The sequence below is a fragment of the Ornithorhynchus anatinus genome, chromosome 4, assembly GCF_004115215.2.
Source record: "Ornithorhynchus anatinus isolate Pmale09 chromosome 4, mOrnAna1.pri.v4, whole genome shotgun sequence".
Lineage (NCBI taxonomy): Eukaryota > Metazoa > Chordata > Mammalia > Monotremata > Ornithorhynchidae > Ornithorhynchus > Ornithorhynchus anatinus.
In genome coordinates this window covers 44,461,909-44,474,331 of record NC_041731.1, presented here as the reverse complement: position 1 = coordinate 44,474,331, position 12,423 = coordinate 44,461,909, and the positions used below count along the sequence as shown (strand labels likewise).

The window sequence follows — 12,423 nt, the reverse complement described above, 5'->3', positions numbered from 1 at the left end:
TAGACCTTGCCTGGCAAGCCATGTATCAGCAATGCAAGGACAAACAGAAAAAGTATTTACACTTATAGAGTAACTATTGTATTAGAGTATCAGGATGCTAAGTGGTGATGAAAACTGTCACTAGTCTGCAAGAATAACCTCTCAATAGTACAAGAACTGACCAGTTATACAGTTAATATTGCAGCATGAAGTGAGATTAAACCTACCAACTGAAGGATACAGAGGTGGCCTCTGAATCCATGTTCTTTGTGTGAGCCCTTCCCCCATCAGGCTGGATTTGCAAACTGACAATAACTAACATCGGGCACCCCAAATCTGCTCCGAAGTCTAAGGGTCCTTCTAATGATGCTACAACCGTCCCTGAAACCAAAGCCCTTTGCCACCTGATATGCACTTATGTCCTCACAAGGGTGAACTGTGATAAAGAAGAAGAACATTTCTACAAAAAATTAAACAAACTCATCACAGGAGTGCCAACGTGGAACAAATTAAAGGTAATGAGCAATTCCACTGCCAGAGTTAAAAAGCTTACCTACATAATGATTAATGGTGGTATTTATTAAATGCTTACTTCATGTCGGTGTCAAGTCCTGTACTAAACCCTGGGGTAGGCACAAGATAATCAAGTCAGACAAAATCCCTGTCACTCCCTGGGCTCACAGTCTAAGTGGGAAGGAGAACAGATAGCGAATCCCTATTTCACAGATGAGAAAACTGAGAAACAGAGAAGTTAAGTAATTTACTCAAGGTCTCACAGCAGGTAAGTGGTGGAGTCAGAATTAGAATTCAGGTCCTCTGACTCCCAGGGTTGGGATCTTTCCACTAGACAACACTGCTTCCTCTACACATGGAGGAAAGGCATCAAGCCACATGGGACTGGAAAACTCAACAGCAGTAACCTATTTTTGCTGAAATAAGAAAATCAAACAAGCAGTGCTCTGAGGTACCATATTTCAGGCAGCTGTCCAGACCTTGGGCACAGCCAAGAGAAATCACCAAGATAAGTTTAATGCAAACAACACAGAGATATAAGTCCTAGTTGCTCAGAAACAGACTTTACCAAAGCACCTTGTGGCACCTGACAACTCAGACAGCAATGAGACTTTCAGAAACCTGTGTGTCAACTTGCAAATCCAGTTAAGAACAGGTGGTGGGTGTCAAAATAGGAGATACAAAACTGAACTTGTCTTCTCACCCAAACCCTTTCCACTCCCTGACTTTCCCATCCCAGTAGATAACAGCACCATCCTTCCTGCCTTTCAAGCCTACAATCTTGGAATCATCCTCGATTCATCTCTCTCATTCACCCAGTCTGTCACCCAGTCCTGTCAGCTTCTATCTTCACAAGATTTCTGGAATCCCTCTTTCCTCTCCAAACTGCTACCTTGCTGGTCTAAGAACTTGGATCATTCCCTTTGCTGACTTCCCTGCTTCCAGGCTCTCCCCTTTCCAGTATACACTTCACTCTGCTGGCTGGATCATTTCTCTAAAAAAAAAAATTCTACCCATGTCAATCAACCAATCATATTTATGGAGCGCTTACTGTGGGCAAAGAACTGTACTTAGTGCTTGGGAGAATACAAAATAACAGTTGGTAGACACACTCCCCGCTCACAGTGAGCTTATAGTCTAGAGGGAGAGACCTGTCTTTCGACTCCTCAAAAACCTCCAATGTTTCCCCATCTCTGTATCAAGTATTAACTCCTTATCAGCAGCTTTAAGGCTCTTAATCAGCATTCTCCCCACTACCTGTCCTTGCTTCTGTCCCCTCACACACTTTGCTCCTTTAACACCAACTTACTGAGCCTCAATTTCATTTCTCTCACCATCTACCCCATGTTCCTGCCTGGAACTCCTTCTCCCTTCAGATCTGGCAGACTACTGCGCTTCCCATCTTTAAAGTCCTACTAAAATCATACCACATCCAGACTTCCCTGACTAAAGTCTCATCTACCCACCTCACTTTCTCCTCCCTTCTACATCTATGCACTTAAGTCCATACCCACTAAGCATTTTGGCATTCACCCCTTGCCCACAAAACTTACGTACATATCTTTATACACTGTGGCTTCCATTTATCTATAATTTATTTCAAAGTCTTACACTCATGCTAAATTTTAAGCTCCTTGAAGGCATGGATCTTGCTTCCTTTCCCTACTGCACTCTCCATAGAATTTACTTCAGGGCTCTGCAAGCATACTTAGAAGATTTATAGATAGATAAACAGATACAAAGATACAAATAGACTGATCGAAATACAGAAAGATCCAGATCCATGCAGATTGCCACAAAACCAAAAATACTACACATCCCTAAAGACATTGAATGACCCCGTTTGTGCCATCGTGGTACCACAGAAGAGTAAAGACAGGTCAAAACCCATCATAGGAGGCTTTCATGAAAACATGGAAAGAACACTTGCATGTTCTCCTCAAATGGACCTATAGTAATAATAATTGCATTTGTTAAGCGCTTATTGTGTGCCAGGCACTGTAATAAACACTGGGGTAGATACAATGCAATTAGAGACAATTCCATGAGACAAACAGTGTAAAGGGAAGGGAGAACATCCATGCTTTATTTCTCTGTGCCTTAGTTTCCTCATCAGTAAAGTGACTTGCTAAAGATCCCACAGCAGGCAAGTGAAGGAGCCAGGATTAGAACCAGGATTATCTGACTCCCAGACCTGTTCTCTTTCATTCATTCATTCAATAGTATTTATTGAGCGGTTACTATGTGCAGAGAACTGTACTAAGCGCTTGGAATGTACAAATCGGCAACAGATAGAGACAGTCTCTGCCCTTTGACGGGCTTACAGTCTAATCAGGGGAGACAGGCAGACAAGAACAATGGCAATAGAGTCAAGGGGAAGAACATCTCATAAAAATAATGGCAAATAAATAGAATCAGGGTGATGTATATCTCATTCCGCTGCCCGAATCACCTTCCTGCAGAAACGCTCTGGGCCTGTCACTCCCCTCCTTAAAAACCTCCAGTAGTTGCCTATCAACCTCCACACAAAACAAAAACTCCTCACTCTAGGCTTCAAGACTCTCCATCACCTTGCCCCTCCTACCTCTCCTCCCTTCTCTCTTTCTACCGCCCACCCCCACGCTCCGCTCCTCTGCCGCCCACCTCCTCACCGTCCCCTGTTCTCACCTATTCCGTTGTCGACCCCTGGCCCACGTCCTCCCGCTGTCCTGGAATGCCCTCTCTCCTCACCTCCACCAAACTAACTCTCTTCCCCTCTTCAAAGCCCTACTGAGAGCTCACCTCCTCCAAGAGGCCTTCCCAGACTGAGCTTCCCCTTTTCCCTCTGCTCCCTCTCTGTCCCCTTCACCTCCCCTCAGCTCACCCTCCTTTCCCACATTTCTCTCTGCTACTCCCCTTCACCCTTCCCCTCCCCTCAGCACTGTGCTCATTTGTATATATTTTTGTGACCCTATTTATTTTGTTAATGAGGTGTACATCTCCTTGATTCTATTTATTGCTATTAAGTTGTCTTGTTTTTGTCCATCTGCCTCCCCCGATTAGACTGTAAGCCCATCAGTGGGCAGGGATTGTCTCTATCTGTTGCCTAATTGTACATTCCAAGCACTTAGTACGGTGCTGTGCACATAGTAAGCGCTCAATAAATACCATTGAATGAATGAATGAAAGGAATCTGGAACTCCTCTGAATTCACAAGATGGCTTCAAATCATAGCAATACCTACCTAGCACCAGAAGCAGGGAACAGCACCAAGACTTCTACAAAGTTTTCATAGACCATATATAAGCATTTGGAATCAGAGAAGCAGCATGGTCTAGTGGTAAGAGAAAAGGCCCAAGAGTCAGAGGACTTGGATTCTAACCCCTGCTCTACCGATGTATTCTGTATGACCTTGGACAATTCACTTAAATTCTCTGAGCATCATTTTCCTCAACTGTAAAATGAGGATTCAATCCTCTTCCCTCCTACTTAGACTTTGAGCTCCATGTGGGACAGGGACTGTGTCCAATCTAATTAACTTGTCTCTACCCCAGTGCTTAGAATAATGCTTGACACATAGTAAGTGCTGAAAAAATATAATAATAATAATAATAATTGTATTTGTTAAGCACTTACTATGTGCCAGGCACTGTACTAAGCACTGGGGTGGTTACAAGCAAATTGAGTTGGACAGAGTCCCTGTCCCATTTGGGGCTCACAGTCTCAATCCCCATTTTATAGATGAGGTAACTGAGGCACAGAGAAATGAAGTGACTTTCCCCAGGTCACACAGCAGATGAGTGTCTGTTGGGATTAGAACCATGGCCTTCTGACTCCCTGGCCCATACTCTATCCCCTAGACTATGCTGTTTTTCTAATGCTGCTTCTTTAATAATAATAATAATAATAACATATCTTATATCTACCTCATGCTTAGTACAGTGTCTGGCATATAGTAAGCACTTAACAAATATCATTTAAAAAAAAATTTGTAGAACTGGGCTTCAAGACTATTTAGCAAACTTTGACTTCCCCAAAAGGTTCATTAGGGTTTTGAGACTCCTATATCTCTGCAAGACTGAGAAGGTCACAGCTAAAGGTGTCCTATGCGATCCATTCCCCATTTGCCAGTGGAGTAAAGCAGGGATGCCTACTTGGCCTGTCTTACTCTACTCATTCTATGCAGCCAAAGTATTTATTAAGTGCATATTAAGTGCAACTGACTTGGTAAACATGATCCCTACCAAGGAGAAACGTGAATGCAGGTGTTAGAAGATGCTTCCACACCTCTGAGGAATTCTTCCAACTCCAAAAGACTTTGAATATCATTCCAAGTCCTAAGATTGCCATTCAAAAATTACCACTGGCAGATTGACTGCACCCTAGAGGCCTGTACTAGGGAAGCCATACAAACAGTCAAAAATTCACACAGAGAATCATAGACCCAAAAATGTGACAAGGTTCTACTACCTAGGTAAGAGTTATTCATTAATCGTATTTACTGAGTGCTTACTGTGTGCAAAGCACTATACAAAGGAATTGGGAAAGTACAATAAAACGTAACAACATTGAACAGACATTTTCCCTGCCCACCATGAGCTTACAGTCTAGAAAGGGGGAGACAGACAACAATATAAATTAATTAATTAACAGATATGTACATAAGTGCTGTGGGGCTGGGAAGGGGGAAGGAAAAAGAGAGCAAGTCAGGTTGACACAGAAGAGAGTGGGAGAAGAGGAAAGGGAAGCTTAGTCTGGGAAGGCCTCTTCGAGGAGATGTGCTTTCAGTAAGGCTCCGAAGGGGGAGAGAGAAATTGTCTGTCAGATTTGAGGAGGGAGGGCATTCCAGGTCAGGGACAGGATGTGGGCTAGGGGTCAGCAAGGAGACAGTGAAATCGAGGAGCAGTGAAAAGGTTAGCATTAGAGGAGACACGTGTGTGGGCTGGGTTGTGGAAGGAGAGTAGCCAAGTGAGGTAGAAGGGGGCAAGGTGACACATTGATCAACCACGTAATGATAGACAAATCGAGAAGGCCAGCACATCCTTTAGGAAACTGTTAGAGCATGGTGAGAGTTGTGGTATTTTTTAAATGGCATTTGTTAAATGGTTACTATGTGCTAGGCACCACACTAAGCTCTGGGATAGGTACAAGGTAATCATCCCTGTCCCACGTGGGGCTCACAATTTTAATCCCCATTTTACAGGTAAGGGAATTGGGGTGCAGAGAAGTTGAGTGACTTCCCCAAGGACACCCAGCAAACTAGTAGTGGGGTCAGGATTAGAACCTGGGTCCTCTAACTCCCAAACCCGTGCTTTATCCACTAGGTCACGCTGCTTCTCTATTATTGTTCTCTAGGCTGAACTAAAGGACTTCAGAGCTGCAGTGCTGCCTAACTTTTGCTATGATTCTGAAACCCAACCTGGACTCATAGGCACCGCATCTTTGTCACTGAGCAATTCCATCAGCATTATTTACAGGCTAAACTTAATATCAAATGGCAAGACAGGATTACAAAGAATAAAGTTCCGGAACGTAGTCAATTCTCTTTGCATAGAAGCTAGACTCACAGCTACACCGGGTGGGACATGTGAGGAAAAGGAACACCAGCGGGAAACCCCGACAACTGCCGTAGGGAGAACTGAAATTGGGAAATCAAATGTAAGAAGGATAGGGGAAACATTTTAAGGAAACAGTAAAACAAAGCCTCAGACAAAGCTGTATCCCAGCTGAAAACTGGGAGCCAGTTGCTGAGGATAGTCCAGGATGGTGTACTGCTGTAATTAAAGAAATGGCTCTTTCCAATCAAAAGCTTCATAAGGAATGAGAGACAAGGAGGCTAGAGAGAAAACAGGATCGGGACAGGGCAGGGAAGATTTGACTACCCCCTCCAGACTGCAGGCCCCCAGGAGAGGCCCTTTCCCCTACATCACCAGGTCCCCTACCCAACACACAGGGAGGCAGGTGCCTGCGACCCTAAGGTTCTCTGCATCTCCCTCCCTCCTTCTCAGCAAAATTCATTCATTCATTCATTCATTGTCATATTTATTGAGTGCCTACTGTGTGCAGAGCACTGTATTAAGTGCTTGGGGAAAAAAACAAACAGTAAACAGTGACATTCTCTGCCCACAGCGAGCTTGGGTGGCAAAGGGCCAAATAATAATAATAATGATAATGTTGGTATTTGTTAAGCGCTTACTATGTCCCAAGCACTGTTCTAAGCACTGGAGTAGACACAGGGGAATCAGGTTGTCCCACATGGGGCTCACAGTCTTAATCCCCATTTTTTACAGATGAGGTAACTGAGGCACTGAGAAGTTAAGTGACTTGCCCAAAGTCACACAGCTGACAAGTGGCCGAGCTGGGATTCGAACCCATGACCTCTGACTCCAAAGCCCGTGCTCTTTCCACTGAGCCACGCTGCCAGCCTACAATCTGACAGCCCAGAAGATGGCTATTAACGCCTGGATGAGAAGCAGCGTGGCGCAGTGGAAAGAGCACGGGCTTTGGAGTCAGGGCTCATGAGTTCGAATCCCAGCTCTGCCACTTGTCAGCTGTGTGACTGTGGGCAAGTCACTTAACTTCTCTGTGCCTCAGTTCCCTCATCTGTAAAATGGGGATTAAGACTGTGAGCCCCACGTGGGATAACCTGATTTCCCTGTGTTTACCCCAGCGCTTAGAACAGTGCTCTGCACATAGTAAGCGCTTAACAAATACCAACATTATTATCAGCAGTTCCCTGGGCTTCTTGAGCCTTTCCTACAGTGAGTCCCTTCTAACTCTGCAGCCTTGCAGGAACCCAGGAGCTCTCAGGAGCCTGATCCCATGCATGAGGATCAGGAAAGGGAAGGGTGAGGGGAGGGGAGGCTATGAACTTACCCTAGAGCAGTTCATGGCCCACAAGCTGGCAGATGGATCAGCCCAGCAGTCAAAAATACATGCCCCGTGGCAGGCAAGGACCATAACCACTATGGGGATCTGGATGTGAGTGCCCGGAAAAGAGCCTCATTCTGGGGGGCGAAGTAAGGATGATTCTTCCCCAGGCCCATAGCGAGGAGCTGTGGTGGGGAACCAAAGATTCTGGGTGTCTCCTCCTACCCCTCCTTAAATGAACTACACCTTTGTGGGAGTGGCAAGATGTCCCCAGTCAGTGCCAGAGATAACTTAAATTCCTTGGACTCTATTACTCCCCACTCCTGCTGCCCCACTCTTGCTGCCCTACTCTTGCGCCTGGCCAGCTTTGGTCTTGGGCATCAGACCAACTAGAGAGGGGAACACAGGCACTCAGGCTGTGTCTGCACATGCACAATCTCTGAGTAATTCAGGCCACCAGGGTCACCCAGGGCACAGGCTGACTGGGGTGAAAAGGGGGTGGGGGAGGAGAAAAAGGGGGCAACTTGTCTCATATATGCAGCTAACAGGGATCAGAGTGCAATTTTAGGCCTCCCTCTCAGGATAATTTGTCTGGAGAGCCCCCACTGATTGGGTCCTGGGGCGGGAGACGTTCCTACCCTTCTTGACCCCAGACTCGGGAGTAAGTTCTGAGCTGCCTGGGTCAGGCCCCTCCCCAGAGTGTCCCCCTGGCAACCCCAGGTACTCACCCTGGGAGCATGTGGTCCCCTTGTATGGCCGCGGGCAGTCACAGTGGAAGGATGTCCAGAGATCGCGGCAGTGACCTCCGTGAGCACAGGGCTGCCCACTGCACCACTCGGTCCTGTTGCAGCCCAGCTGAAGTGGTGGTGAAGGCTGGAGGCTGGACAGTTCCTGGGGCAGGAGCGGCCTGAGGTCCACCTGGACATCCTCCAGGCAGCCCACAAAGCAGGGCCTGACCCGCAGTCCCCCAGCCCAGGAATCGGGCCCCACACCCCCGATGTAGGTCCTCAGGGAGGTGGGCGAGGTAGGTGCTGTCCGGGTCCCAACTGAGCAGCTGTCCCTGCAGGGGCCCTGGCTGCAGCCCTCGTGCCAGAGCTGTAGCTCCAGAGCATCCCCCAGGAGGACCCCGACCTGGTGCCAGTGCCCGTCACTGACCATGAGGCCCCGGAGGGAGACAGAATGCACTGAGCCATTCCTCAGCAAGGAGGCCTGCAGCACACCCTCCGCCAGCTCCAGTATCAGGCACTCCATGGCATCTCCTCGGGCAAAGAGGATGCCATCTGGCAGAGTAGTGCGGAACCTCAGGGAGATGCTGGCTGTGCCCGGCTCCCCCCCGGCCCCATCCACAGGCAGGGCGCTCCCACCCCCCAGGGAGAAAGTTGTGGGTGTGGAGCAGGTGGGACCATGGAAGCCTGGTGGGCAGTGGCAGACATAGCTGTGGATGCCCGCCTTGTAAGTTGGGGCACACAGGGCCCCGTGCTGGCACAAGTGATCCAAGCAGCCAGTGAGCTCCACGGAGCAGTTCTTCCCACCCCATATGGGGCTGCCCTCCCTGGCAGGCATGCAGTGACACACGTAGTCAGCGATACCGTCCTCACAGGTGGCACCATGCTGGCAGGGCCCAGCCTCACACTCATCCACATCCACCATGCACGTCACACCTGCAGGGCAGAAAGTGGCAGATCAGGAACGAGGACTAGGTTTGGGGTGCAGAGGGTGGGAGTGGGGGTGTGCCATGGCCAATTCCTGACTCGGTCACTGACATCCTCTCATTCATCATCTCCACTCACAGCCCAAGTAGACGTGCACAGGGGAAGTGGTGCTTCCACTATCTCCCCCTTGAATGCACAGGGAAAGTGGTGCTTCCACTATCACCCCCTTGCCCCTCGTCTCTCATGCCCTCCTCCTGCCCAATCTGACAGGAATCATAAATTAGGAGATCAGATGCCATGGGCTCAGGGGAAAGGTGCAATGTAGCAGAAGTCCAGACTACCAGGGTGGGGGAGGATTGTTTCTTTCGGCACCACGAGGCCGGGGGTACTCCAGAGAGTCAGCCAGGCCCTCCCGTGGCTACCGGCAGGCTGTTCCCTCGGCCACGGCCAGCAGGGGAGGTCTCCAGGATCCTGGGGGTCTCTGTTGGTCCTCGAAGAGAAGGAAGGGGCTCTAGCAGGCTCTCAGCGGGGGCCCTGCCTCAGAGGTCTTGGAGCACTGGCCAGCCGACCCCATCAACACTGCCAGGCCCTACTGTGAACTGAACATTCGAATGAGGCCCTTGGGGAATTTATGGACCAAGTGTAAGACAAATGCTCCCTGCTCCCTCCCAGGCCCACCAGACCCTTTAACAGCTGCTGGGGGAGACAGCAGACCCAAATTTCTGGGTGTGCAATGATGAGAATGAGAGGGTAGGGAGACATACAGGTGGGTATGTAAATCGTCATTCAGCAGACAATTCTGGGCCCAGGAGCGGCTGCAGTGGCTGAGGCCTGATGGGAGGACCATCGGTCCTCAGGAATGCCTGGGAGCCAGGGAGAGATAGCCCTTCTTGTTGTACCCTCTAGAAAACAGGTGGAGAGAGTCCCACTCACTACAGACGCCGCATCCCAGAGCTCCTGGTACAGACTCCACATCCCAGACCACCCTAAGTGTCCCCTTTGAAAGAAAGGTCCCAGCACCACAACCTCCTGGGCCTCTGTCACTGAGTTACTCAACCCACCCCAGCCCCAGAGGTGCAGTGCTCTAGATCTGGCCTTTCTTGGTGTCCTGTCCAAGGCCACAGGATTCCCAGTGTAGTTTCCTCCAGGCTGCAGAGAATGGTAAAGGTCAGAGTTGCCCTATTGGGACTCTAGAAATGCCCCCTGCTCTGAGATCACATCAAGCCAGGGAGGAGAATTGTATTTAAAAGCAGTCCCAGGGGCACAGATAGAGTTTCAATCCAATCAACCTAATCCCATCCCAGATGCTCTCTCTGTCTCTCACACACATACACCCCCCACCTTCAGTCCCCACCCTGCCAGGCCCACCAGACCCTCGTGCCACTAGCACCTGAAAAGCCACTAGCCGGAGACTGGTCCAGAGGTAGCCAAGAATCTCCAGTGTAGACTCCAGCCTAGCCCAAGACAGGTCAGCAGGCAAGCATGCAAACAGGCAGCCAGCCAGCCCAGAGAATTCTCTCCACCCACATTAACACCAGAGCAGCAGGTCAGACCATAAAGGGCTTAGCAAAGTTCAGGCGGTGCCTGCCCGCCGGGCAAACCAAAAGCTAGAGAGACCCCCAGCCCCACTAATCCTTGGGACACCCCACAGGGAGGAACTAGCCAGGATTAAACTCAGCCAATTTCTTTTTGACACAGGGCTGGGTGGGAAGGAGAGGGCGGCCCCCAATGGAGGCACCACAGTTTCCTTCCCAGAGGCCCTGAGAGCAGGCCAGCCCCCACCCCAGTCAATCAACCAATCAATTGTAGTTGATCAATTAGTCAATAGTTGTAGTCAATTGTAGTTAGTCAATCAACTGTATGCAGAACACTGCACTAAGTACTTGGGACAGTATACAAGAGTGTTGTTAGACACTACTTCCACCCTCAAGTAGCTTATCCTACAGGGTGAGGGTAAACCTAAGAAAGGAATAAGAAACTTCTTAACATCTTTCCAAACTGGGGAGGAGAAGAGAGGAGGGATTTAGGATTCCTGACTGACATGGCCAATGAAGCAGCCCTGAGATGGGACCGAGGATCCCAGGAGCTGACCCTATCTCCACCGGCAGGCACAGAACCTCTTCAGCCACCCTGTAAGGGTGGAAGGAAGAGGGGAGGAGGGGGAGCTGACCCAGAGACACCTGCTACTCGCTGCTGCTGCCTGTGTACCCCTCTTCTCTCCCTGCCCTGACTCAAGATTATGGGACTGCCCAGGCCACAGAACAAGAGAGACCAGGCAGCCTCTCTGGAAATGAGAGAACTCAGCTGGCTATTGTCCTGCTTCCCAGACCCCAGCCTCCTGGGCACCGGCTCTGCCCGCCTGCTTCTAGGCCGCCCCTCAGCCACAGTTGCTGCTGCTACTGGCTCAAAGCAGCCGGCTGGTGACCCGGGGTCTTTAATAATAATAATAATTATTATGGTACTTGTTAAGTACTTATTTTGTGCTAAGTACTGGTCTAACTAAACACTGGAGTGGATACAAGTTAAGCAGGTTGGACACAGTTCCTTATCACCATTTTACAGGTGAAGTAACTGAAGCACAGAGAAGTTAAGTGACTCACTGAAGGTCACACAGGAGACATGTGGGAGAGACAGGATTATAACCCAGTTCTTTCAGACTCCCAGTCCCATGCCCCCTATCCACTAAGCCAAGTGGTTGGTTGAGACCCAACCTGAATCAGATAGTTCACTCCCTGCAAAGCCTAAATTTCAAGGCCAGGGGCTTGGCCTCAGACAGGGCAGCGGTCTGGCCAGAAAGTTGGAAAGCCAGGCCAGGGATCACCTTTTCTCCAATGTTAACCCCCGTTTAAATACCTGCTCAGAGCGCTGAGCCTTGGGTCCCAGGCAGGGCCTGCGGCAGACCCGGACCTCTCAGGGGCAGAGTCTACATGGACTCCTAAGCTGCTTTGGTCAGGCCCGGAGCATTCCTCAAGGAGAACCATGCCAGCAGGAGAGTGAGGACCAGTCTGGTGTTAGGAGAGAGGGGTTGGTAATCTCTGGGGAAGAGAGACTTGGCCAGCAGAGACCCCCAACAGGAGAGGTCTATCTGGGAGAGATCCCCCCAGCCCCGTGCCCAACACCCAGGATGGCTCAACCAGGGGCCACAGCAGCCCCTCTCTGGCCTCGGCTTGAAAGCCCAAACTCCCACAGCTCCCCAACTGGCCATTTCCCTGGCAAACCCTAGCCCTTCCCAGCTTGTCCTTCCCCAGGCCAGACCCCCTCAATGCAGTACCTGTCAGAATAGAAATTCCTCCCAGAAGCACTCCAAGGAGAACGGGGCTCATCACAGCTCCTTCCCAGGTAAGAGCAGTGTGGAGGTGGCAGAGAGGAGGGCAGAAAAGAGGAGGGAAAGGGAGGAAGGGGTGGGGGGAGCCAGGCAGACTGGTGGCCC

The 12,423-nt window shown here is 49.7% G+C and overlaps 1 protein-coding gene across 1 annotated transcript in view; it reads right to left on the bottom strand.

Annotated features, from left to right (window-relative positions):
- CRB2 (crumbs cell polarity complex component 2) overlaps positions 1-12,423 on the bottom strand; it is a 42,547-nt gene that overhangs the window by 14,913 nt on the left and 15,211 nt on the right. Inside the window, exon 6 of the mRNA XM_029063894.1 lies at positions 8,070-9,002. Coding sequence (XP_028919727.1) covers positions 8,070-9,002 — 933 coding nt within the window. The remainder of the gene's footprint in view (positions 1-8,069; positions 9,003-12,423) is intronic.